The following is a 26,737-nucleotide window of genomic DNA, read 5'->3' as shown; positions in this document are numbered from 1 at the left end:
TTCGTTCTAGTCTGTGGTATATTTAAGAAAACGATTTACACACACGATTTTTAACGTTTCTTTTGTATATTATGGTAACACATATTTTGTTTTGTACATTTTCTGGGATCATGTTGTAAAAGCATATACATCGCCCAACTTACTCACTCGACTCGACTACAATGTACAAACATTTTGCAGGTTATCGCCGGACAGAGCATAGGCTGTGCCTATAATGCCGCGATGCTTGGAAACATGGCTGCGGGTGGTCTGGCCGCTGCAGAATCTGCGGCTCTAAATGCTAACGTATTGCCATACGGACCTTACTCACCTGCACTAGCGTACGAAGAAGCGAGGATAATCGGCCCTGGTTTGACGTATGGACTATCTCTATCAGATTTAGTGGCATCTAATGGCTGTGGACTACGCGTCTCAAGTTCTTCTCCTATCTCACCAAATGGCGTTAAGGTTCAGTCAGATAACATGGCTATTGAAGGTCCGTTAGCGATTTCGGGACAATTGCCTTTCCTTGGCGTTGTCGGCTTGGAAGGACCATTACCCGCCGCTGGTCAAGGTGCAGTAGCTTATGGCGTTGGCAATGGCAATATTGGTATGGTGAGTGAAGGTGGCGAGGGTATTGCTAACAATGTAGCCAGTTCGCTAGGTAATCCTGGCATTTATGGAGCAGGATTAAATGGCTTAGCTGGATATGGCATGCAAGCTGGGTATGGAATGGCGCCGTTTGGCGGTCCTGGTTGTGGAGGAGCTTACTAGAAAATTTGTTATTTTTGTTACTTGTTCTTTAAGTAAATAAATATTTTGATTTTTAACTAATTTTGCCAATGTTTTTTTTTCCTTTTTTATAAGAAGTCATGACACCACACAGCCACTCTGTGAAACATTTTCCAACTACAGTTTGTTCGGTTCTTATTCCAACGAAATTGTTTTATGCAAAAAAAAACTATATTTATTGACAAAATGGATACATAAAAAACAACAATATTAGCAGCGCTTTCCGCACTATCATATGTTGCCTGTCATATACCTATACTTACTTATATAGCGTAGTACACTACAACTTTTGCACATAATTTTATGAAATTTGGCATGTTGATACCTTATATTGCCGGTCAATATTTTAAATACTTTTCATCCCAGGAAATTAAAGAGTCTCCCCGTGGGATAGTTAAAAAGCTAAAGTAACTAATATTGCTTAGTGCACAATAACTTATGCACATAATTTAATAAAATTTAGCATGTTGCCGATCTTAAATTGTCGGACAACATCTTGGATACATTTCATTCAGGAAAATTAACGATTTCCCGTGGAAAAGTTCAAAATATATAGTTTCATATAGCTTATTATTATTCATAGCTTAGTACACATCAATATTAGCACCTAATTTTGTAAAATTTATCAAGTTGATACCTTCAATTCCCGGTAAAGCAATGTGTATTATAAAATAAAAGTGACGGTGAAGTTCCCGCGGGAAAGTAAAACACTACAAAAACATAGCCCAGCATAGAGTCATTCATATTAAATCAATTGTGTGTGACGGACGTTATATCCAACTGAGGCAAAGAGTGAGAACGCCAAGTCATTTAGGTCAGACATAATAAATAGGTACATTTATACATACTAAACCTAATCATAGACCCTGTGAAAATCTCAGCCCTACCTTATGGCTTTCCAAAGAAGTATCTTCTAATATTATAAAAACGAAAGTTTGTAAGAATGTATGGACGTCTGGATGTATGGTTGTATGTTTGTTGCTCTTTCACGTGAAATCTACTTAATGCATTTTATTGAATCTTTGCAATGATATAGCTTATATATCAGAATAACACTTACATAACAGATATTTATTGTAGATAAATTTGGTCAATACTACATTATTTGAACAAATATTTGAATAGTTATGACGATGACGATTAACAACCGAGTGCGCGATATGTAGTGCGAACCTGTGGCAGGCGGTGGGACGGGCATGCGGGCGATCAGACTGCAGTAGCTATCTATAACTTTTGCATTACTATCAAGTATCATATACATACATCCGTACCTATCTATCCTTACAAGCAATAGCGTTTATAATGCCTATTGGTGAAATCATATAAGAGTACAAATTAACCTACATTACACAATATAGTTGTTCGAACAACTAAATCTGGAGAACGCCTGTACTGATTTTCGTGACTTTTAATTTGTTGGATTTGCCTCCGTCCCGAATATAAAATCAATGAAAAATTTACCAAAAAAATAATAATATTCTCATTTAAAAATTATTATCAAAATTTTCTGAAGGGTAATCTTTTTTTATAGAAAAGGAGGACTAAAGAGCGTACGGGCTACCTGGTGATCTGTATCACAAGAGCATTGTCGACTTTTATCTCTGGATCTACTGAACCGATCATGAAAATTCTTTTAGCAATAGAAAGCCAATTTTTTGTGAGTGTCATATAATATATGCTTTATATTAACCCAAAAAGAGTTTTTCATAGTAATTGTATTTGTAAAATACGTCAGAGAAAAAATTGTGGAACACTTAAAATAAATTATATGGCAAAACAACGTTTGCCGGGTGAGTTAGTTTATATGGAATATATTTTTTAATCAATAAAATCTTTTATTGATAAAAAAAATAGATTCCATTCTTAAAAACAATTATTGTATATGTACTTTAGAATTGTTTGTATGTTCATTAATATTATCGTTATTTAATCCTATAAAAGTAACAATTGGTTAGAGTGAGAGAGGAGGAGCCTGACTACCGCTGCCGTATGCTTGAGAGAAAGAGAAACCAGACAGGAAAGCCGTAACGCGTTACGTTACGAAGCGACTTATCCTCCCATATGAGGTCATCACTTCAATACTCAACTTTAATATATTGATATATAGAGGCTATTCATATTTTACACATTCTTTCTTGTTATTTGGTTAAGTTTTTCTAGTAAGCTTCGTTATGCTCGCTTAAAGGACATTTCTTGTGAGGTAGTTGTTTCCTTTCCTCAAATATGGTCAAGGTTGGGACTGGTCCTCGCGTCATGATCGTGAACGAGCCCTACTTATGATAGCCAGATTATTCTGTCATCATGAATTTTGCTTCAATTTTAAAATTAATATATCTAGAGTTAATTCTATCGATACCTCATCTGCAAAGAGTATCAATTTAGAGGACCGTTCTAAAAGAAAACATCTAGTCTTTTTATGGAATAGGAGGACAATCGAGTGTACTGCTCACCTAGTGTTAAGTGATCACCGCCGCTCACATACTGTTGCAACACCAGAGTATCACAGGAGCGTTGCCAGCCTTTAAGGTAGGTAAACCCGCTTTTTAGGAAGGTACCCTTGTCGTGTCATCCCGCATTACCGCACAAGGAAGCCCATTTCACAGCTTTGTTGTACGTGAAAGAAAGTTCCTTGAAAAGGGTACTGTCACGCCACATATCCAGATGGTGGGGATGATATTAATATTTTTGTGGCGTATCGTGCGAGGTTTAAAGGGAGGTGTTGCTGAAGAGCAGTGATACGACACATTGGGTTTTTTATAGACAAACTTTAATCTTCTGGAGGTTAAATTTAACACACTTTTACACAAATTATCTTGCCCCAAACTAGGCCTAGCCTGTACTATGGGTACAAGACAACGATATATTTAATACAATATACTTACTTAAACATACATAAATACATATAAACATCCATGACTGGGAAACAAACATCCATATTCATCATAATTATAAATGATTGTACCTACCCGGATTTGAACCCGGGACCTCTAGCTTAGCAGTCAGGGTCACTAACCATTCGGCTATATGGGTCGTCATTTTACCCCATTTCGCGACCTTCTCAAAAGAGGACTCGATATAAGGAGGAGGAGTTTCTTCCGGCAATGAGAATGAGTGATCACTATCAAAACTAACACCTATTTCCAATTTAAAATACGCAATTACATGCGTTACCTGTAACTTGTTCACGTGAAATCTTTTGTTCATTTTTATGCACCTGACAACATATTGTGATCAATAATTTCACGAATCGAATTGTCAAACACTTATTCGTATTAATAAGATTGTTAGGATTTATCAAATTCAAATATTTTCATTCAAAATAGGATTTAAAAATCACTTATAAACGTCAAAAACTACCACCCATTCGATGTATGCCTTAGACCTAAGAAGAACGGTCGCAAGAAACTCACCGGTTATTTTTTTTAATTTTTCTTACAATATATGTAGTATAATTTTAGTTTCAATAATTCGAACTCATGGAAATGATTATTCAAAGTTATAATTAATTATGATAAATTTTTTTATACTTATATTATTTAAAATAGCTTTATGTTTTTTAATAAATATATTTTGATTCGTTCAGATAATATTATTTTTAATAATATTTTTATTTATAGTTTTTTTTTATTACTAACAATACAATTTGTTATTTAATAGCCTGAGGGTGTTCGCTCTGTTCCCAGTCTGTGGTAGCATTAAGAAAATCATTTATGTTATAGTACCCTTTGCCACAACAACCATAATCTATTAACATACTTTTTTGTATATATTTATTTGCAAGCAGACTTTTGTAATATTTTGCAGGTCACGTATCGAAGCATACCGTTTACTTGTATTGCAACAAGAAACGTGTGCATGTTAAGTTAATACAAATAAAAACGAAAAAGGTTTGTAATGTACAAATCAATTACAAAGTACATAACATAAAGACTTTCTTTAATAAAAATTAAATAATTTTAGGGTACTTATTACTCATCATCATCATCCCTAGGTAACACTGAATGTTTAGAAAATGATAAACGGCTTAATGTAGAAAGTTGCCAATACTTTCATTGTTTTTCGAAGTAATCTCCGTTCCTTTCTATACATCGTCGCATTCGATGGAACCACTGAGAAAAGCAGTGGGCCCATTCTTCCTTCTCTCCTTCCTTCCTTCTCGTCTCTTCTATGGCATTTACGTACGCTTTCACCGCATCTTCAGGGCTCGTAAAGTGAATACCTCGAATTTTATCTTTAGTTCTTGGGAATAAATAAAAAGGAATAAATTAATAAAAGTATGGCGGATGACTCATTATCTCGACACCTGCCATAGTAAAATATTCAACAGTCCGTTTTGCGGAGTGAGCTGAAGCATTGTCGTGGTGAAGGAGGATCCTGCTTCGAGGGTGTTGCTGTCGAATATTCTACAAGACAACAGGCAAACCGCGATTGACATACCAGTTTGCTGTAACTGTCCTTCCATCTTCTAGCACAACTGTCGCGAAATGAACTTTCCGACCAAAGAATGAGGCAATCATCTTTTTTTTTGACTCTTTCCTTTCTTTACTAAGTTAAAGCCAAGTAAGGTTGGCCGATCCTCGAAAGGAAAAACACCCAATGAGCTTATTGTCTTTTGGTTTCGGGTTTGTTGCAATATATCCAGCTTTCATCACCTGTGACGATGTCAAATACAGCATTTGAGTCACCGCCGTTGAACTGTCGGTTAAAGTATGGGGAATCCATCTGGTACAAAGCTGCCTGACGCCTAAATGTTCGTGTAATATTTTTTGAACTTGACTCATACCAATGCCGCAATCACCGCCAATTCACAAAAACAAATGACAAATGATTGCAATATAGTTCAAGTTCAATATTTTCAGTGTTACCACGTATCAGCCCGAAAACGTCCACTGTTGGACAAATATATCCCCCAAAGATCTCCACGACGATTGGTCCTACGCAGCCCTCATCCAACCTATTCCGGCGATCTTGACCAGATCATCAGCCACTACTAACACTGCGTCTTCAGGTACGTGGTCGTCATTCAAAGACTTTACTGCCCCAACGGCCATTTGTCCGTCGAGTTATTGCCACGTTTTCAGTTTCATAATCACTGGTCTATGTCGGTGACTTTGGTTCTCCTACGAATCTTCTCATTTCTGATTCTATTTCGCAGGGAAACTCCGAGCATAGCCCTCTGAGCGACCATGGGCTTTCTTATCAGGCCCACCATTCGCGACTAACATAAAAACTAACTAACTTAGTTTGATTACAGTACTCACTGTGATTGAGCCATATAGTAAAAGACTGTATTTAGTAACAAATCACTGTAATAGTAGAATTTTAAATATTATTAATCGAGATCTCGTTACCACTGAGTTTTACAACTTGATTTCCCGTCGCCATATTGTTGTTACTCGTTAACTATAAACAATTTATAGTGTTACGGCGTTACAAGTAAACTTGATAAAGTTATATCTGAGAATAAACCAAGGATATGCAAAATGTTGACGGTTAAAGTCGTGTCGAATTCATTTTTAAATTGCCCCTCTTAACTATCAAATTGCTCCCCTGTGAGGCGTGGGGCGTGGGGCCCACGTTGGGCTGCATTGACTGAGGCAGTAGATGTACTCTTGTTATTATTTTTAATTTATGTTCCATTATTAATTTATGTTGCGTATATTATTAAGTTTATTGTTTTGTTCCTAGTATTATCTCAGAAAGTGAATTTATAATTTATTTTGAGATAAATAAAGTTTCTGAAACCTGTAACCTGAAAATTATACTTTATATCTGTTACCCTAAATCATTTATATATTTTGTATTAGATCCTGAACAATTAATTAAAATTTCATAACAAAGCTGAATAAAATAACTCAGCTCTGTACAGGGTTTCGTGTTGAGACACCCAGAGTAATTTAATACATTGATGCCTGTTTGAAACCTAAATGAGGAATGGAAGGAATAAAAATAATTATTAATTGATAGTTACTAACTAAAATGAAATGAAAAATGTTATCTGAATCAGACTTTTGAAGAATGGCTGTCACGTTCGGATTAGATTTGCCTTGATAGGATTAGAACTGGCTGGGGATCTCAAACAGAGTTGCCAACGCTGCTATATAAACTTTGGCGTGGACCACCCTTAACATTTAGGGGGATGAAAAATAGACGTTGTCTGATTCTCAGACCTACCCAATATGCACTCAAAATTTCATGAGAATCGGTCAAGCCGTTTCGAACGAGTTTAACGACAAACACCGCGACATGAGAAATTTATATATTAGATTATCCTACTATTTAGTATGTCTATGTACTTTTATTTTTTAAATATAAATAGTAGGAGGAACTACTTTTATCAGCATACAGAGCGCATATTTTCTCTGATGCGCAGTGGAAAGATGAGCGCAGTACAGCTACAGTATTTTATAAATTAAAATTAGATTCTCACGATAGTTACGAAGGGTTAAAATAAAAACCTACCAATAAAGCAGTAAAAACTATTAATTTCATAAATGTTTTAAAAATATATTTATATTTATTCATTCCCTGTCTACTATATTTTTTGGGTACTCAAATCAATAATACTATAGTTGTTTCTTCCCGTAAGAGTAAAATAAAAGCGTTTACTTGCTGCGCGTGCTAAATCCTCGTCCTCATTGTTGGTTGCGACCAAGCAAAATTGAGGACAGAGCACTATCAGTCTCATTAAAAAAATGGATTAAAAATGATTGTACAAGAACAAAAAAAGCGTGTCATTCATAATTTATTCGCATGAAGTATCACATTGGTCGTGTCGCATTTATCCAAAAAACATTTTGTTTCTAATATCTGCCACATCCGCAACCGGAACGGGGATAGCCAAGGGCAAGACTTTCATATGCGCCAAGTTGACTGGCGAATGGACTACCGATTGAGCCAGCGATTGAGCCACCTAATGGAGCAGCCAATGATGCACCAAACGGTCCAGCTAATGGAGCATCGACAGGGCTTCCAAATCCATAACCAGCACCATATTCGTTCATGATTCCGACATTTCCGTTTCCGCTACCATAAGCAACTGAACCAGCTCCAGCGGTTGGTAAGGCACCTTCCAAAGCAACTGTTCCTAAGAACGGTAGCTCGCCAGCGACAGCTAAGGCACCCTCAATTGCGTTTTCGGAGAACAACGAAACGCCGTTTGGAGCAATTGGTGAAGAGCTAAACACGGTAAGACCACCGCCATTAGAAGCGGCCACGGATGCAGCACCGAGACCAGATGGGTAGCCATAGCCGTATCTAGATTCAGCAAGAGCAATATTTTCCAAATTAGCTACCGCAGATTGTTCTGCCCATCTTTCGGCTGCGCATGGTGAGATCCAGGCATTGTAGGGCAGACATTGTCCGGAGATAGCCTGAAATACAATTACAGTAAATTAGTTAATCGTTCGTGAGACATTATTATATTTATTTATAAAAAGAATGAGACGAGACGTTATCGCGAACCCACTACACTCATCCTGATGAAGGACCTCTGAATGGCCTGAAACTAGTCGGTAGCAACACCGAGGAACCATGAGTTAAGCCGATTCAAATAATTAAAGACAATTACACTATTTCATAAATTTTATAGTGTTTTTTGATGATATTATGATTAACTTCACCAACTTTTCAAAAGAGTTCCGAAAAATTGGATCTATTTTAGACCATATGGACTAAAAATCTTTGTATGTGTTAATGCAAAAACATTGAATAACAATAGAAAGGCAAAAAAATACATTGAATGAATAGCTATCCTAACCTAGCCTAGCTACCCAACGCAGAAATGCTGCCAGTATTCTTGGTAAACTTCCCGGTAATGATACTGAACCTCATGTAATCATAATATTAAGAATTGTAAATATAGGAATAATCATTATATTGTTTTGAATAAATAAAATAATCAAATTAAATTATAGAATTAAAATCAGTAACTTGGTTTATTGAGAACTTCCAATTTTCTTTCTCCCTGTTATTGTAAGCAATTTTGGAAATAGGTATTAACAAATTAAGAGAATGATTTTTTTTAGAAAAGAGGGTACAAACGGGCAAGAGTGTGGGGTGATGGGAAGTGCTGAGACAACTGCCCATGGACACCAGGTGTCAAGAGATCAAGAGATAAGTTGCCAGCCTTAGAATTGCACAGAAAAGAAAAGAATAAGTAGATGATAGAGATTTAAAATGAACATAATATGCTACGTTAGTTTGAAAAAAATAAAGTTTTTGTGTCAGGTTTAATTTTATGAGATATTATACAAAAATAACTAACACAAACAAAACAAATTATTTTCAAATATAATATTAGCTACAATAACTAATTCTTCCCCTAGATCTGTGACCCACTAATCGACTTCTTAAACAATTTATTTTGCAAAGTATAAAATATTACCTGAATGAAAAAGGCTTGACAGCACAAAAGAACGATTTTTGCTGACATATTGATGAATTCTCGGAAATCGAATGATGTTACAAATCAAATATACCTATTTATATATGGCATTGACACAATAAACTAAATTATGTAATATAGAGGCATGACGCTGCAGTACATTCGCATCCTTGCGAAATATTGATAACCCTTGCTCTATATAACGGTTGGTAGGAATTTTACAAATCATTCAGTTTTCCAAACATGTATTCCTTCGCATTCGCTTTCTTGTGTATCCAAGCTTGCTTGGTGCAGGTAAATTATCTTTCATAGTATATTTATTATAACAAAAAGATATAGAAATTCAGCAAAAGATTAGTGATACGGCACATTTAGATCTAGATATGTGATGTACAAAGTAGTTAAATATATCCTTGAATTGTCACGTCGTCTTAACATAAGCGTTTGATCACGTTTTGCAAAATATTGTAAGATACTGAAGGCATATGAGTGAAATTTAATAATTCACAATAATATGTTCACTCTTAACAAATAATAAAACTTTAAATTGTCATTTCTAATGAGTATTTTAAGGATATGGATAAGATTACTTACAAGAAATTTTGTTGTGTCTTTTGAATTATAATTACAATATAATAATCGGTGACATTTTTAAAATCATAGATATTATAAGCTATATACCATTCAAAGAAATAAATCATGAAAATCCAAAAATGTTAAAATATAATCATTTTAAGGTATCATAATCAGAGATTTATAATGAAACGTAATAAATTTGAAAAGTGAGCGCTTAGGGATAAGTACCTTAAGTGCCTATTCTTAAATAAAACTGGTGTACCTCATTTGAGATTTATATTAGTTATAGATAGTTAGATTATATTTCTAAATTTTGTTTTTCAGAATGTTTTCTCTTACTGCACTGGTGCATCACTGGAGCAGGCTGCGCTAGCCCAAGGATTGGCTGCTGGCTATGCAAGCCAAGCTCCTTGTGGATCACCTTTCGGACTTGCTCCGGGACTGTCTGGGTATGCCCCAGGTTTGGCTGGACTTGCCCCCGGTCTCTCTGGACTTGCCCCAGGTCTATCCGCCCTTGCCCCAGGTTACGGCCCAGCTGCTTTCCCCGGCGCTTACAATGGAGCATACGGTGGTGAAGGTATCGGCGAGGTGACAGTACTTGGTGAGATGCCAGTCGCTGGTACCACCATGATTAACGGACAAGTGCCAATCCTCGGTGCTGTGAGATTCGCTGGTGACCTGCCGGCTGGTGGTATCGTGTCCATCGCTGGTTCCAGTGGATGCGGTTCATCTCAATATATCTACTGAGTTTTTTATGATAAACTTTAATAAACGATGTGACAGTGAATTTTATTTTTTTTTGTACTTGTTATTAAGCAATTAGTCTTCAGACAATTAGAAAATCTCAAGAATTTATGTTCTTCAGATAGAGTAGCTTCCTTCTAAAGTATTAACTTTGTGAACAGTTAAGGGACGAGAGGAACAAAATTTGTGTACCTAGTTACGCTGTAAAATTTGCCAGCCACAGAATTAATCACGATTAAACTATTGGTCCCTACACTTAAGGTAGTGACTGTTGCGTGTGGAGTAATATTTATATTCAAATTTGAATTCACATATTTTATATAAAGTAGGATTTAAAATCCTACCACCCATTTGAAATGGTATGCCACAGAGATGAGAAGAACGAGCGCAAGAAACTCAGCGGGCTTTTCATTTTGTTCTTCATAATTTTGTTACAATATACAGTATAGATTACATATATATGAAATAATTGAAAATACATGTCAAACTGGTCCACACAAGTATGGTATATTTAATTGAAATCCCTAAATTATAGAACTGAAGTTTTGTTATAATTAGAAAAAAGAAAACAGTCTATTTAGACAACGTAGCACACAAGCACCAAATCGGCTATTACTTCTCTTCTCGTAAACAAGCTCATAACAATTAGCGAAGAAATGAAAATTGATTTAAACATTTCACTTGAACTTTTAGAAAGTTAAATTAATAAATAGAGCCAATCACTTGAAACAATCGCACACACATAACCCGGAAGCTCATGCTAAACTGAATTAACAATCACTCAAAATGGGGAAAATAATAAAGCTGTAAATACCCCACAATTCTAGTTTATCGATACTTTTTTACACTTACGTAGCAACAACCTTATCAAGGCATTAAAATCTAGTATTTTTGTCCTATTCGAATGTTTTAATATTTAATAAATATTACAATTAATAAATTATTGATTGGATTATAATTTTTGTAAAACAGAGTTTATTTTTGTAAGTTTGATACTTACGAAACCACTGTCTTCTTAGTGATTTCTTGAGCAGAGAAAGAGTTAGTTGGTACGATTTTTGATAGATTCCTTTCAAATTAAGTAACATGTGAAACAAGTAATGAATTGTTATTGCTTAGTTCTTCCTTATTCACAGTTATTATCTACTGCTACTACTTCACAATTTATAAAGAAAACGTACCGACGAATTGAGAACCTCTTTTGAAGTTGGTTGTAAATAAACTTAACCCTCCGAAATCGGCAAGTGTGGGGCACTAGATTTTTACGCCCTGACCAAGTTCTGAACCTTATTTTGTTTATAAGATGTTTTATTTTCCATGATCTTATACATTGTTTCAATAGCTTTCTGATTCATTCGCTCAAATCATCCTAATTATAAGCTATTGGTGATTGAATAACTGACAATGCCGCGATTTGATCAAATATTCAAGTTCATCGAATCACTGACTCAGTGACAAAATTCTACAGTACGTTCAAATTTGCTCAAAATGAAAAGTGTACTTTTTGACAACGTTACCTTGTTGTTTGTTACCTACATTTATTTCATATATGCAAGATCCATACTGTACTATTGCACACTATAATTAAATAGCCTGAGAGCGTTCGCTCCATTCCTAGTCTGGGGTATCATTTAGAAAATTATTACGTGAAAGTAGCCTAAAGGCGGTAAAGCGCCAATTATTTTGAACAATTCTTTTGAATTTTTCATTTTCAACACATTTCATTTGTACATTTTTTGTGATCATGTTGTAAAAGCATACTATACATAGCCCAATAGAACACTTTCTAACTCGACTTAACCGAGTAGTAAGCATAAGAAGCCTATGTTATTCCTCGTGTTAACATTATTGCATTATAATATCGCAGTTTCTAGAAAATTCGTCAATGTACTTATGAACATAAACAACATTATCAAGAATATTAATAGAAAAAGTCAAAATGTTTATTTCCGTAAATTATTCTCTTGATGACCCCCTGAACCTATGTTATAAATAGGGCGAATATTTATACCATATATGTGCTGCAGTCCTCTGCATATAGTAGTTATATCAGCTGCAATGCCCCACAATAGCCCCAATGCCCCATAGGAGATAATACTGTAAAAATAACTAAAGTAATCTAGTCGCGCCGTATCTACGTTGGTTAGTTGTCTTATCTTTTAACCGTGTATGCTGTAGAACTAAGTCTATTCGCAAATCCTTCAATAGGGGAGCCCAATTGCAATTTGGAATCCAAAGTAGTACCAAGAAATATAGCAGATTACACCGCTGTTATCACCTCTCCGTTTAACAAAACATTCGCATCTACATGGGAGCATGGGGCGGTGTCAGCCTTAAACAATTCACTCTCGTTCACTGAGTCAACAGGAGGATATCTCTTGTAGAGGCGAAACACTTGTCGAATTGGATTCAGCAGGGCTTTAAGTTACCAGCTAACACGGTCAGCGGGGGCTGATTTATTTGTTATTTAAGTGTGGACTACGAAAACTTCTTAGCGGATTCAGATCTAAAGATTTATTCATAACATTAAAATATTCATAGATTTCCGCAAAATAACACTTGATTCAATCAATTTTCCGCGAGGGCATATATGAAAGATCTGATGCTAATGAATAAATTATGAGAATTATAACAGGACTCTGGCAAACAGAATCCCGCAGCGACGGAGTATCAGTTGTTGTAAAGTCTTGAGTAAAGCGACGAATAGTTGCATAGTTTGACTGGGCTGTTTACACACTTGGCTTCTTTATTGGGTCGTTCTGTATCTGCAATCGTCTTCTTACTCCAACCAGTCCAAACCATCCCAGAAGTCTAGCAGTATTAGTAGTTTTTTTACAGGCATCAGAAAGTGATGCTGGAGATCTGAGGATTTGTGCCCGTTGTTCGGCTACACTCCTGCATGACTTCTGGCGTTTCTTTTGCCTCCGTGCATCCTCTGCATAAAGGGCTGTCTGTCATACCTACACCTGCGTAATCTAATCAGGTTGCGGGCAAACCTTCATGGTAACGCCGGAAATGCATTTTTTGTTTGCCTGCATCCTTCACGTACTGGAAGACGCAGTGTTAGTAGGCCCCTCACAAGATGGACCGACGATCTGGTCCAAATCCAGCAGTGGACGTCTTCCAGTTGATGATGATAATGATAATCTTTCACAATCTCTCCCTTCTATAAGGTTAAAGCGAGGAATCCAAACCTTGGATTATGACAGACAGGTTGTTTGACTATGACAGACATTATCACTAATTTACACATGCATGCATGCAATGGTAAGTGAGTTTGTCCTTCTACTTTTTTATAGTTACTGCTTAACATATGGCATGACATTGTACACCTTTAAAATTAAATGGGAAATTATTAAACCAGGTACGAGGTAGTAAAAACACTATCCACTGTGTTGTAACCTGCCAAAATATCTGCTCTAATCTTGTGCTTGACTTTCAATCCTTAATACCATAATTAAATATTATTTTGGATACCCTGATCTGTGCTAAAAGTATATATAACATTTTATTGATAAGACTAATATTAGTTTTATCAAAAAAAAAACACCTCTAGAATCGAGCAGTTGGATTTTGTACGATGATAATATGTCACTTTTTAACTTAGATTACGCAAAGGCATACGTTAGTGCAATACATTCTGTAGTCTATGTTAAAGTCAGTGTTACTGTTAACGTTTAATTTATCTTTCACCTTAACTATAACAGCTAATATGAGACCAGCTGTATATTGGGTGGTATATTTTAACGTTGATTAAGAGAGGTCTGTACTTACTAATAAATGGAGAGCCGTATTTTTCCTTTGATAGCCAAAAACTACTGAACCTATCGGAATAATACTTTTTTATAACTATAAGTGACGAGACAAGCAGGACGTTCAGCTGATGGTAATTGATTCGCCCTGCCCATTACAATGAAGTGCAGCTCAGGATTCTTGAAATACCCAGAAATTCTGAGCAGCACTTCAATTATTGCGCTTGTCACCTTGAGACACAAGATGTTAACTCTCATTTGCCCACTAATATCACTAGCTACTGCGCCCTTCAGACCGAAACACAATACTAATGCTGACACATTACTGCTTCACAGCAGAAATAGGCACCGTTGTGGTACCGTCATCCGTCAATCTAGCCGTCATCCTGTGCAAAGGAGCCTCCCACTGGAGCCTTCCACGTATACCATAAGATGCAGCGTGTATATAATTTATGCTGAATACTTCTCAGGAAACTATACTTTTTTACTTAGAAATACCTATATTTTTTGCAATACAAATATTTTGGTCCATGACATTTCATATAATGAGCGGTCTGTGATACGCGTGCAACGCTGAGCATCTCGAATTCTCCGAGACCCAGTACTCTGAGACGTCGCTACTTTGTGTGTCTTCATCGCATTTATCACGGGGAGTGTTCCGAAGAGCTGTTTCACCTGATTTATGCCGCCGAATTCCAACTTCGCCACGACACGCCACAAATTTGGATATCATCCCCACCATCTGGATGTGTGACGTTCCTCCACAGTGCGGTTTTCAAGGAACTTACACAACGTAAAACCAAGCTATGGAATGAGCTTCCTTTTGCGGTGTTTCCGGGACGATAGGACATAATTTACTTTCAAAAAAAATGCGTAGACCTTCCTTAAGGGCCGGCAACATCCTGTGATTCCTCTGGTGTTGCAAAAGAGCGACAGTGATCACTTAACACTAGGTAACCCATACGCTACGTTTGTCCTCCCTTTCCATAAAATAAATAAATATATATTGTGAATTTCAGATACCGATTACTGTTTATAAATCTGAAAAATATAACGCTATTCTCATTTGCTCTAGTTACACAAATAAAAAATGAATTTGTTTGCTTTACTTAGATAAGCTGAGAATGTAATTTTAAATGCACAATTACTTTCATTAGTTATAAACATCACGTAGGTGTTGTGAAATAAGTTGCTTGCAATATTTAATAATTTACTTAACATTTACATGATTTGGCGTAATTATTATTATCTTGAGTTACATATTTGCAATATGAAATTATATCATTGATTGGATTTTATTGCAAATCACCCTCAAATTACTCATATTATATTCTAATTATAGGGGTTAAAGTATGAAATTGCATTTTATTGTAATAGGTTCTTCGAATTGACATAGAACCTTCATGGTTTGAGATTTTTGAGTAAAACTCTTTTCACATGGTACCTAAGTAGTTCTTCTTTTATAATAATTTAAAATTCGATTATCGACTTTCAGCTGTTTTTTTTTTCAGCTTAGACAAGAAAGATGGATACTTCCATACTTCGATTTTGATTTAAACGCTTTCGTGATGAAAACTTTGAATTGTAGAACAAACCGCGTGGAAGACCGCCCACACAGGTGAATAACAATGAATTGAAAGAGATGGTGGAAGCCGATCCGGACCAAACTACCTAGGAATTAGCGGCATGGCTTAACGTTACCTTACCAACAATATTGACTCATTTGCGTCAAATCAATGAAATAAAAAAATATGAAAAATGAGTGCCTCATGATTTGACTAATTTGCAGAAAGAAATGCATGTTCAGACTTGTGTTACCTTGTTGAATCGATACAGAAATGAAGGAATATTGAATCGAATTGTAACATGCGATGAAAAATGGATTCTGTACGATAACCATAAGCGAAAAATGTAATGGCTGACCCCAGGTCAAATGCCGCCACAGTGTCCTAAAGCAAAGCTTAAAAATAAAAAGGTAACTGTTTGGTGGTTTCAGCATGGTGTTATTCACTAGCTTTCTCCGATCTGGTCAAGCAATAACGGTGCCAAACTCCGAACAATGATAGCAAAACTAGCAGTGAAACAGCCCCGACTCATTAATCAATCATCACCATTATTGCTCCATGATAACGCAAGACCTCATACAGCACGAGAAACCGTTTTTATCCGACTTCAAAAAGGAGGAGGTTATCAATTCGATCGGATTTTTTATGTATGTACACTGATAACTGTGACATTTATCATCCGATTTACGTAATTTTAGTTCGATGCAGAATAGATGCGATTTGGTCCCATAAAAATTTTTTACAGTAGTTTTCATTTTATGAAAATTTTTCTTTACCTCGATGATATAATTGTTTTTTGTGTACGGCTTTTTAGGAGTTTTCATTCAGGTTGATTATATATTATAATTATTAACTGACACTAAAAAGTAAAAAATAAAAAATAAACTACGTTTAAAAAAACCGACTTCAAAAACTGAAAAGTATCAATTAACTAAAAATTTTATTTAACACACCTTTACCTTTAATATTAATAAAATACTATGATTTGTATGTGCTACATATTGATAGCTTTGAAGTCGGTGCCAATCCAAATAGTAAGTACCTACACTCGCCACGCGTGACTTTGGGCGGGATAACCACGTCTAGAACAAAACAACCAAACGGACAAACACGCTTGGCCAGACAACCTTAATAATAACAGTAAGTAAGCTGATTATAATATTAATTTTTATTTTGTTTAGGGCTTTTATTAATATTTTATTAATATCAAAGGATATTTTCCAGTTTTTGAAGTGGGGTTTTTTTTAACTCTACAGGAACTAGAATTTAGGAACCATTCGTCGCTAGACCTTGCTCCAACTGAATATATTTTTGAGATTTGGGCAATCTTCTACCTGATAACAAGTATTCTTCTCAGTCAGTACAAAATTATTTCACACAGTTTGTCGAATCTAGATCACCACAGTTCTATCGCAAGGTCATTAATGAACGTCCTATTAGATGGCAGCATTATATAGACAATAATGGTAAATATTTTGTTTAAATAAATATGTTAATTTAAAAAAAAAACCGAATTTAAATTTTTCAGTATAAATCGACTTCATACTTTAACCCCTAATTTTAATCAGCTATGTCCTGAGATACCAACAGAGTAAAAATTTCCGCGTTACTTAACTTTATGTGATTGTCTGTAAGAAATATGTATCACCTTTATAAAATCTTGGAGTTGTTATATGTACTTACAAAAATACGAAACGTAAATATTAATAAATTTAATCACTGAACATTATAAACCCTTTATTCTTATTCCTTAATTCCGTTAATCCATAATCTTTGTAGGAAAAAAATCATAACGCGGCATTATCTGACGATAACAATATCAAATTTAAAAAACAACAAGGTACATATGACGATGTAAGCAGTGGTTAAGACCACCGATAGCGGATACTGTGTATTGGCTTAGAATAAGGTGTTGTTAAATAGCAAAAAAAAAATATCATTACAATTCGCCGTGCCAACGTGCGCATAAGAGGGGACGCAAGTAGCGTTATTCCATACAAACGTATTCCTTTTTTCTCCCTGGATGATCAAAATGCTAAAGTCTCTATGAACCTACTTTTTTTCAATCAACTTACGACATAGTAAAATATGACTCTTCCATTTTTATACCGCCCTATTCAGACAAACACGATAAAAAGTATAATCTCCTACATTTTTCGCTCTTAGATGGGGCAACCACATTTGAAAAGATTTGACAATTAACTGACACATATTATATAGCTTGCCTAGTTTACTTTTAATGGCATTATGTCCATTGGTATATTATCATGGGGCAATGCAGCAGATATTAATACCTTCTTTGTGCTTTTAATGTAAATTCTATATATCGTGTATGTAGACGCAGGCACACCTCTTGGAATAGGTGGTTTATTAACAAGTTCAATAAGTTATTTAAAAACAATAATCGTTCAATAAATGATTTCAAATCCTATTTAGAATATAAAGATTTACATTTATTTTAAGCATACAATAATACAAGCACGCTTGTCTCACAGACACTTAACAGACTTCCACTTATCACGGCCCTAACATACTTGCTTGACTTCTTCTACAAGCATCAAAGGTTTCATACATCCCCAATGTACAGCGTAATGTATGCCTGGATTATATTTTTCCAACACTTTCATTACGTCTTATGTAGTGGCAGTTCTATCCCATACAAAGACTGCAATTATAGTTAGATAAACTGCTACTTTGGAAATAGGTGTAGTGACATTTATATTCCCGATCAATGGTATAGATAAAGAATCATTGAGAGCAAAATTCAAAGAGATTAACATCTTGACATTTGCTTCTCAATATATTCTTGATAATGTAGTGTATGTTCATAAGCAGATAAGTGAATTTGCCAGAAACTGTCATAACCATAATGTTAACACCAGGAACAGACATAAACTTATGATGCCTACTACTCGGCTAAGTCGAGTTAGTAAGTCTTTTGGGGGCGATGTATATGCTTTTACAACAGGATCCCAGAAAATGTTCAAAACAAAAGTATAACGTTATTCAAAAGAATTGTTAAAAAACGTTTGTGTGGTAAAGTTTACAATAACATAAATGACTTTCTTAATGATACCACAGATTGGGAATAGAATGATCGCCCTCAGGCTATTAAATAATAAGTTTAATTGTAAAATATTACTTTGTAAACATATTTTTTCGATGAAAAAAAAAGGCCCGCTGAGTTTGTTGCGCCCATTCTTCTCAGGTCTAAGGCATTCATTTTGGAAAGGGTGGTAGTGTTTTGACTTTCAATAAGTGACGTCACATCCTATTTTGAATAAAAATATTTGAATTTGAATTTGAATGACTGTACATACAGTTTGTTATACTTCTACTTTGGAAATAGGTGTGGTGGCATATCCTAGGGAAAGACTGAACAGACAATCTGTTCGTGATGTATGTTCTTGAAAGCAACTATTATAGTATGAAATAAAAAACTTGAATAAATCATCAGAAAGCGAGAATTTTAATTATTTGTTCACTTAGCAGCCGTAGCCATATCCACGTCCCATAGCTCCATAGCCATAACCTAACTCTGCAGCATTATATCCACCATAGCCATAACCGAACTCAGGAGCACCTTCGGCCAAGATACCAACGTTTCCATTTCCGCTGCCATATGCCACTGAACCGGCACCAGCAGTTGGTAGAGCACCTTCCAGAGCAACTGTTCCCAAGAAGGGTAGCCTACCAGCTACTCCAAGAACACCTTCGATGGCGTTCTCTGAGAGAAGCGACACGCCGTTTGGTGAGATTGGGGAGGAACTGGCTACAGGGAGGGGTCCACCTCTGGAAGCAGCAGGAGACATTTGGCCGAAAGCGCCGTATTCGTAAGCAGCGGGGTATTCGTATGCAGCACCATATCCAAGGCCGTTGTACCAGTTGGAAGCATAAGCGTCAGTAGCAATACGATCAGCGGCATAACGTTCTGTCGCTACAATATCAGCAGCATAACGATCGGCAGCGTATCTATCAGCAGCCAAAGCGCCAGCTTCATAGCCGTAGGGAGAACCTGCCCAGCGCCCAGCGCAGGTGCATGATATGGCCTGTAAAAAACAATATAAGTTAATGCTATGCATTTAACCCTGGAGGTGTTTCAAAGAGCCGTTACTGATTCATACCGTGGAATCCCACTATAGAACTACACCTCACTAATCATCATTTAAAACACCGTTCTAACATCTGTAAGACCAACTACGTAATAAGCGTCCTTGTCCAAAGTGTCTAGTTTACTACGACATGAGAACTGTATAAAAATTGCGAACGCCTACTTAGGAAGACATTGCTTTTTTGATAAATCTGTTGTTACAAAGTCGTACACTTGTTTGTCCTCTAATTTCATTAAGGTCCTTTCTTTTTTGATTAATATTTTATGTATTTAAGAGGAGAATTATCACCACAAATATTAGAACCCTTTATTTCTCTTACTATAGAAAGATCTTGGGAAATCCAAGCTTTTAAAATGGATTGCACTGCATTTGCTTCTTACAATGTTGAAAATATACTGATGGCAGTACAGATTGTATGATTATTCGGTTTAGCCCCATTTGCCCTTCCCCAAATCCGGCCCTGCATGCAGGGTGTAAAATAGATCTCGACTGATTTTAAGTGCTACATTCCCCAATTAATAATAATAATAGCCCATTTATAGGAGATTTATAGGAGAGATAAGAGTATTATGTTGTTATTAAATTATCTTGGAATCTGATCCTAATTTCTAGATAAATATAATGTTAAAGTTACCTGTACAGAAAGAGCCACAACGCAGATAGAAAGAATGATTTTTGAAGCCATTTTGATGATTTAACTTGAATGTGACATACATAAAATAAATCGACCTATTTATACGAAAATTGTGTGAGTTTCGATGACGAGTTGCGTTTGTTTCGAAATATATTTCGTTATTTGTAAATTACTGTTTGTATTGTGTTTGATAAGAGTTATGCGTGAGTAATTTAATTGTTCAAAAGTTGTCGAAATTAATTTTACAAACGTAACAGACACCGATTCTATATTGATTTATTATAACACTCTTTGCTATAAGTACATATCAGTTGCAATACGTGCAAATATCACGAAAAGTAGTTTGTTTTCTAACTTATTTCTGTATTATACTTACACTTGCAATAAAATATTATGCTATGTGTGTACGTAGGCACATAAGTGAATTTGCTAGAAACTGTCATAACCGTTATGTTAAAACTAGGAATAGACATAAACTTATAATGCCAACTACTCGGCTAAGTCGAGTTGGTAAGTCTATTGGGGGGCGATGTTGCTTTTACAACAAGATCCCAGAAAATGTTCAAAACGAATGTATTACGAAATTCAAAAGAATTGTTAAAAACCGTTTGAGTGGTAAAGGTTACAATAGCATAAATGACTTTCTTGATGACACCACAGATTGGGAATGGAGCGACCGCTCTCAGGCTATTCAATAATAAGTTTAATTGTACGATATTACTTTGAAACCATATTTTTATGAAAAAAGAAGCCCGCAGAGTTTGTTGCGCCCTTTCTTCTCAGGTCTGAGGCATTCTTTTTGGAATGGGCTACCACCCATTTTTGACTTTCAATAAGTGGTATCAAATCTTATTTTGAATAAAAATATTTGAATTTAAATTTGAATGCTCTCTGGTTTTGTTTTTGTCACAGTAGTAGTCTGGTCTCTATAAGATGTTATTTTTACAAATAAAAAAAACACTTTAAACTAAAGTGGAGGGCATTGTAGTTGAAAAGTAACATAGTATTTCAAATTCTAATTCAAAAAAACTTTATTCACTGTAAAACCTTATAAGTTATTTTGTGCAAGTCAGGACCAAGTACAAAAGTTACTTAAAAAAATAGCATTCAAATGAGTATAACAATTTGCATTAAAAATAAATTTAGAAATATTAGTCCCAACTTTCTTTACCATTCAAATAATCTTTCATATTATAAATACACTACTTAATTTAAAAATAAAATTATGAGCGATGGGGGACTCGAACCCGCGATCTCTCGCGTTCCGTGTGAGCGCTCTTCCAATGACCCAAGCATTCGAGTGACGTATCGTCATAAAATGTTGTATGCTTTTTTCAACTCTCAAACGCATGTATAGCAAAATTGCTTATGTCATGATAAAATAAGCCAAAATACTGTAATATTTTACAAAGTATTACTCAAGGTCATCCAAAGGACAATGTAAGAGGCTTGTCTTGTGCTTATATTTATAAAATATAATGTCGTGATATTATAAAGATACGTTATAGAAAATATGTAGTAATCACCTTAAAAAATAACATAAAAATCATGTTTCATCTTTGATCCCGCAATTCGTAGCAAACGTCAAAACTGAACAATTTAAACTTTACTTAATTATTCCACGGCCCACTAACATCAAACAAAGTTATGCGAAACAGAATGTGTCAATACAATTTAGTGAATCCCTAATTAACAAAAAAAACGTCCCTACACGTGTAAATTATTGTATGCGCCAGCGCATACCGAAACCATTTTGCTTAGGGCGTTTACGAACTAACAATTTAACAGATTAAGGTCTATACTCCAGAATACGTATCAATAATAAATTATACAGAGATTTCTAAATTTTATTTATAATACATTTTCGATACTAAATTATTATAGGTATAAATAATATTAATTATTGGAAATTCAATTGAATTTTTATTCAAGACCGTTTCTGTAGTGTGATAGGAGTGTGTTTTTTAGAGTAACGAATTCCATTTATTATCAATTAACTATCGTATTTAGATATTATATTGAAATAGAAATATTATTAATATTAAAAGAAATATTATGTTGAAATAGTGAAATATAATTATTCTGTTTAATTTATAAAATTTGCATAACAGGTAACTATATGAATATAAACTTTGTTTTTAATCGTTTTGTTCGTAATCCATGATTAAGTGTAGTGTAACACTTTTTGGGATAGAGACATAACTATGCCTCTCATTTTTATGACTAAATAAAATAATTCACCGATAATTTGCTAACAATAAGTCAGCACGGACTATATTTAAAGTGTTTTAAACTGGTTTTTGCTAACACACGGTTCTTGTCCTGTAGCAACATATTTTCGATATAAAATATGTCAGTGTCGCATATCATACATACCATACATACATACATAAAATCACGCCTCTTTCCCGTAGGGGTAGGCAGAGACCACTTCTTTCCACTTGCTACGATCCTTACATACTTGTTTTGTTTCGCTACGTCCACTTTCATTATTCCTTTCATACATGCTCTCCGGCTTAGGATACTCTTGACCTGGCCTTTTTTCAAGACGTCCCTGATTTGATCTTGAAACGTCCGCCTAGTATCCCTTCCAACACTTTCATTCACAATGGCCTTATACACTTTCTTCATCACATACCAATACAAGATTTCTTCTTTTAAATATAATACTATATGAAATTGAAGTTGCAATATTGTACAATCGATGTAGAGAAGTATTTCGTGTGTAACAACCCTTATTACAGGTTAAAATACCATAGTGAAGTATGCGGATACGCGTCAGTGAGTTGTCAATTAATACATATTATAGTTTTTTTTTTATAATTTATTTGCTTCCTAGTTCATTCGTAAGTCATGAAAAGCCGTTCTTTCGTTATAAGAATTTCTACTGAAGAGTTTTTGGTCGAATGTGAGAGTCTTCTTATAGCTTGCGCTGTAATCTCGGAAGAGTTTTTTTTTTAATTTGGAGAATAAACGAGCTGTTATTAAGTGTCCGCCGCTTTTCATTTCTTACCACACCATAGGAATTATCTTTTGCGAGTTACTACATATTATTTGGAAGTTCCCAGGAAAAACTGCGCAAGGAATTGATGAAGCTGCCCATCTGTTTGTACCTACCTTCTGTGAAAATAAATACTTTCTAAAGTCATATTTACACAAGACACTTTTTTATGACAATAAGGGACGAGACGAGCAGGACGTTCAGCTGATGGTAATTGATACGCCCTGTCCATTACAGTGCAGTGCCGCTCAGAATTCTTGAAAAACCTTAAATTCTGAGCGGCACTACAACTGCGCTCGTCTCCTTCAGACAAGATGTTAAGTCTCGTTTGCCCAGTAATTTCACTAGCTACGGCGCCCTTCTGTCCGCAACACAATACTGGCACTTACACATTACTGCTTCACGGCAGAAATAGGCGCCGTTGTGGTAACCCATAATCTAGCCGGCATACTGTGCAAAGGGGCCTCCCAATTATTACACAAAACAAAATGGGTTTGAAAAATTTCAATGTTCTGATATACGAGTACAAACATTCGAAAAAAAAAGAATGTAGTTTTCATCAAAAACTAATTATTTTAAGTTATTATAAAACTCAATGAAACAATTTCACCAAAATCTGTTCAGAGGGTTAGGAGGAGTATATACAAGGATGTATAGATAGGGTTTAGAGCATAACAAACACAAAGAATGAAAAATTTTACGTTGCCAACGAAAATTGAACCCTCAGGCCTGTTCCTCACGAGAACACAGACCATTCGATCTATGGACTGGTAGATGTGAAAGGAATTTTATTTTGAGCTTCGCTGTCGCCTCATTTAAAAAGAGACAAAAAACTAAGCGCCATGCACCGTTCTAATTATGACGAAATATGTCGGTGTTCTGTAACGGAATATCGTAAACGTTGATATATTACTTTGAACGGAACTTCCAAATATTATGTTTTGTATTTATAACTTATGTCCGAGAATCATTAAGAGTTCCACTATATTAACATAATTCTAACTTTAAAATAAACAGAGGAAAAAGTATTTTTGATTTAATGTATAAAATGGTAATAAAATCTCTTTAGTTGTCTATTTGTGTCTGAGATAATATTAATTAAAAAAAAGGTTAATAAAAAAATCTATCATTCTTGTCTAAGCTGAATAAAAAAAAACAGCTGAAGGTCGATAATCGAATGTTGCACATCTTTTAAAAGAAGAACTACATAGGTACCATGTGAAAAAAGTTTCACTCAAAAATCTCAAACCATGAAGGTTCTATGTCAATTCCAAGAACCTATTACAATAAAACGGCAATTTCATACTTTAACCCCTATTATAAGTAAATAGGTATAATGCTTTACTTATTCATAAAATAAAAATATAATTTAATAAAATAACTTTTTCAAATAACTCTTCTTCATACTAGAGCGCCCGAATTGACGCACGCACACATACACACGACTTACATGGCCAATAAGCAATCTTGGGGTGACAAATCTATTGAGTGCCACGCCGTACGACACCGAGACTGGTCGCTGTGCGAGCTAAATTATCTGGGCTACGCTATTCGCGTCGTCAATTTGGTACATAGCGGACTGTCCAGAAGTATATTTGTATATATATATATATATATATATACATATATATATATATATACAAATATATATATATATATATATATATATATATATATATACAACGGCACTTTTTGGTAATAGTATATTTAATATGGCTCCTCAACTATATAATAAACTACCAGCATCATCAGAGGACCTAAACTTAAATATTATCTCTTTTAAAAATAAAATTAAGGAATTTTTAATGGTGAAGAAATATTATTCAGTTAAAGAGTATTTAACAGACATGAATATAGTCATTAGAATAAGTTAATTCAGATATTTCAAATTAACATTTTTACTATTTGTTATGTTTTTAAAGTGATAACCCTCACTTCTAGGAATAATACACAAATAAAATTTGAAAAACTAAATTTTATGAACGATGCGGGATTCGAACCCACGACCTCCGGCGTTCCGTGCCTGTGCTCTAAACCACTGAGCTAACCGTTCGATTACCGCCTCGTTATAAAATTCTGTTTGCTTTGTTCAACTCTCAGGTTGTGGCTTCATCTACAGGATCTACTTTACAGTTGATAACCTGCTCAACCCCAATACTACTAAAGGGACCATATCAGTACATACAAGATGACAAAAAGTCATCGAATAAAATGGCATATAATGTATTATCATCATCATCATCATCAGCCGGAAGACGTCCACTGCTGGACAAAGGCCTCCCGTAAAGATTTCTACGACGATCGTACCTGCGCTGCCCTCATCCAACGTATTCCGGCGAACATGATCAGATTGATGTCGGTCCATCTTGTGGGGGACCTACCAACATTGCGTTTTCCGGTACGTGGGCGCCATTTGAGGAATTTAGTGTCCCAACGGCCATCTGTTAGTCGAACTATGTGCCCTGCCCACTGCCACTTCAGTTTCGCAATCACTTAGGCTATGTCGGTAACTTTGGTTCTACTACTCCATTGCCCACTGAGCGACCATGAGCTTTCTCATAAGGTCCATAGTTAGTGACTACATATATAATATATACTGTAATTAAATTGAGATAAAATTGTAAACTTTGAAATAAAAAAATATCGGTTGAGTTTACATATAAAGTTAGAGGAAACTTTTTCCCCAATCTGTTATTATAAATGAGAATGTATGTTTGTTATGCTTTCACGCCTACACAAGCATTCAGCAATATTATTGTGTCCTAAAAATTTTTTTGGGTACAATTGGGTGGTTTACAGTTTACAATTTAAATATGTATGAGTAAAGCACGGTATTGGACACCATATAATAAATTATTATCTAACTTGATGATAAAATACTTTAATATGCTAATATCTCTGTTTGTGTCTTCCTACTAAAAAAATATGCAGTTTTTGTTATATGAATAAAATTCCCTGTACTACTATATAGCTACTTACTTATAAACCACAGAACCTTATTTTTCTTATGAAAATACGGGACGATACGAACAGGACAGCTGGTGGATGGTAATTGAGATTGCCCATTACAATGCAGTGCCGTTCAGGTTTCTTGAAAGGCCCAAAAATTCTGAGCGGCACTACAATTGCGCTCGTCACCTTGCCCAGTAACTTTACTAGCTACGGCACCCTTCAGACCGAAACACAGTAAAGTTTA

At 35.2% G+C, this 26,737-nt stretch overlaps 3 protein-coding genes across 3 annotated transcripts; 1 reads left to right on the top strand and 2 right to left on the bottom strand.

The window, feature by feature from the left end:
* Window positions 1–6,193: 6,193 nt before the first annotated feature.
* On the bottom strand, window positions 6,194–9,205 carry LOC126968202 (chorion class B protein M2410-like). The gene is made up of 3 exons (XM_050813059.1): window positions 9,158–9,205; window positions 7,757–8,144; window positions 6,194–6,228 (listed from the first exon to the last, which is right to left on the bottom strand). Exons 1-3 carry the CDS (start codon window positions 9,203–9,205, stop codon window positions 6,194–6,196), a joined length of 471 nt encoding a protein of 156 aa, XP_050669016.1.
* Window positions 9,206–9,400: 195 nt separating this feature from the next.
* On the top strand, window positions 9,401–10,480 carry LOC126968201 (chorion class CA protein ERA.1-like). The gene is made up of 3 exons (XM_050813058.1): window positions 9,401–9,451; window positions 10,058–10,083; window positions 10,183–10,480. Exons 1-3 carry the CDS (start codon window positions 9,401–9,403, stop codon window positions 10,478–10,480), a joined length of 375 nt encoding a protein of 124 aa, XP_050669015.1.
* Window positions 10,481–19,279: 8,799 nt separating this feature from the next.
* Window positions 19,280–20,591, bottom strand: LOC126968200 (chorion class B protein M2410-like). Its single transcript, XM_050813057.1, has 2 exons — window positions 20,541–20,591; window positions 19,280–19,843 (listed from the first exon to the last, which is right to left on the bottom strand). The coding sequence occupies exons 1-2, from the start codon at window positions 20,589–20,591 to the stop codon at window positions 19,280–19,282; spliced, it is 615 nt and encodes a 204-aa protein (XP_050669014.1).
* Window positions 20,592–26,737: the final 6,146 nt, after the last annotated feature.

Source organism: Leptidea sinapis, chromosome 15 (genome assembly GCF_905404315.1).
Source record: "Leptidea sinapis chromosome 15, ilLepSina1.1, whole genome shotgun sequence".
NCBI classification, from domain to species: Eukaryota; Metazoa; Arthropoda; class Insecta; order Lepidoptera; family Pieridae; genus Leptidea; species Leptidea sinapis.
Note: the sequence above shows the minus strand (reverse complement) of the source record. Positions and strands in the feature narration are given on the sequence as shown.

Excerpts from the sequence above, each read along its gene's own strand:
- LOC126968200 (XM_050813057.1), bottom strand. The coding sequence starts at position 20,591 with ATGGCTTCAAAAATCATTCTTTCTATCTGCGTTGTGGCTCTTTCTGTA. Across the intron at positions 19,844-20,540 it reads TTGTGGCTCTTTCTGTACAG|GCCATATCATGCACCTGCGC; the intron begins GTAACTTTAACA and ends TGTTTTTTACAG.
- LOC126968202 (XM_050813059.1), bottom strand. The coding sequence starts at position 9,205 with ATGTCAGCAAAAATCGTTCTTTTGTGCTGTCAAGCCTTTTTCATTCAG. Across the intron at positions 8,145-9,157 it reads GTCAAGCCTTTTTCATTCAG|GCTATCTCCGGACAATGTCT; the intron begins GTAATATTTTAT and ends ATTGTATTTCAG. Across the intron at positions 6,229-7,756 it reads CATGAACGAATATGGTGCTG|ATATAACTTTATCAAGTTTA; the intron begins GTTATGGATTTG and ends GTTTATTCTCAG.
- LOC126968201 (XM_050813058.1), top strand. The coding sequence starts at position 9,401 with ATGTATTCCTTCGCATTCGCTTTCTTGTGTATCCAAGCTTGCTTGGTG. Across the intron at positions 9,452-10,057 it reads TCCAAGCTTGCTTGGTGCAG|AATGTTTTCTCTTACTGCAC; the intron begins GTAAATTATCTT and ends TTTGTTTTTCAG. Across the intron at positions 10,084-10,182 it reads TTCTCTTACTGCACTGGTGC|GTATGCCCCAGGTTTGGCTG; the intron begins ATCACTGGAGCA and ends GGGACTGTCTGG.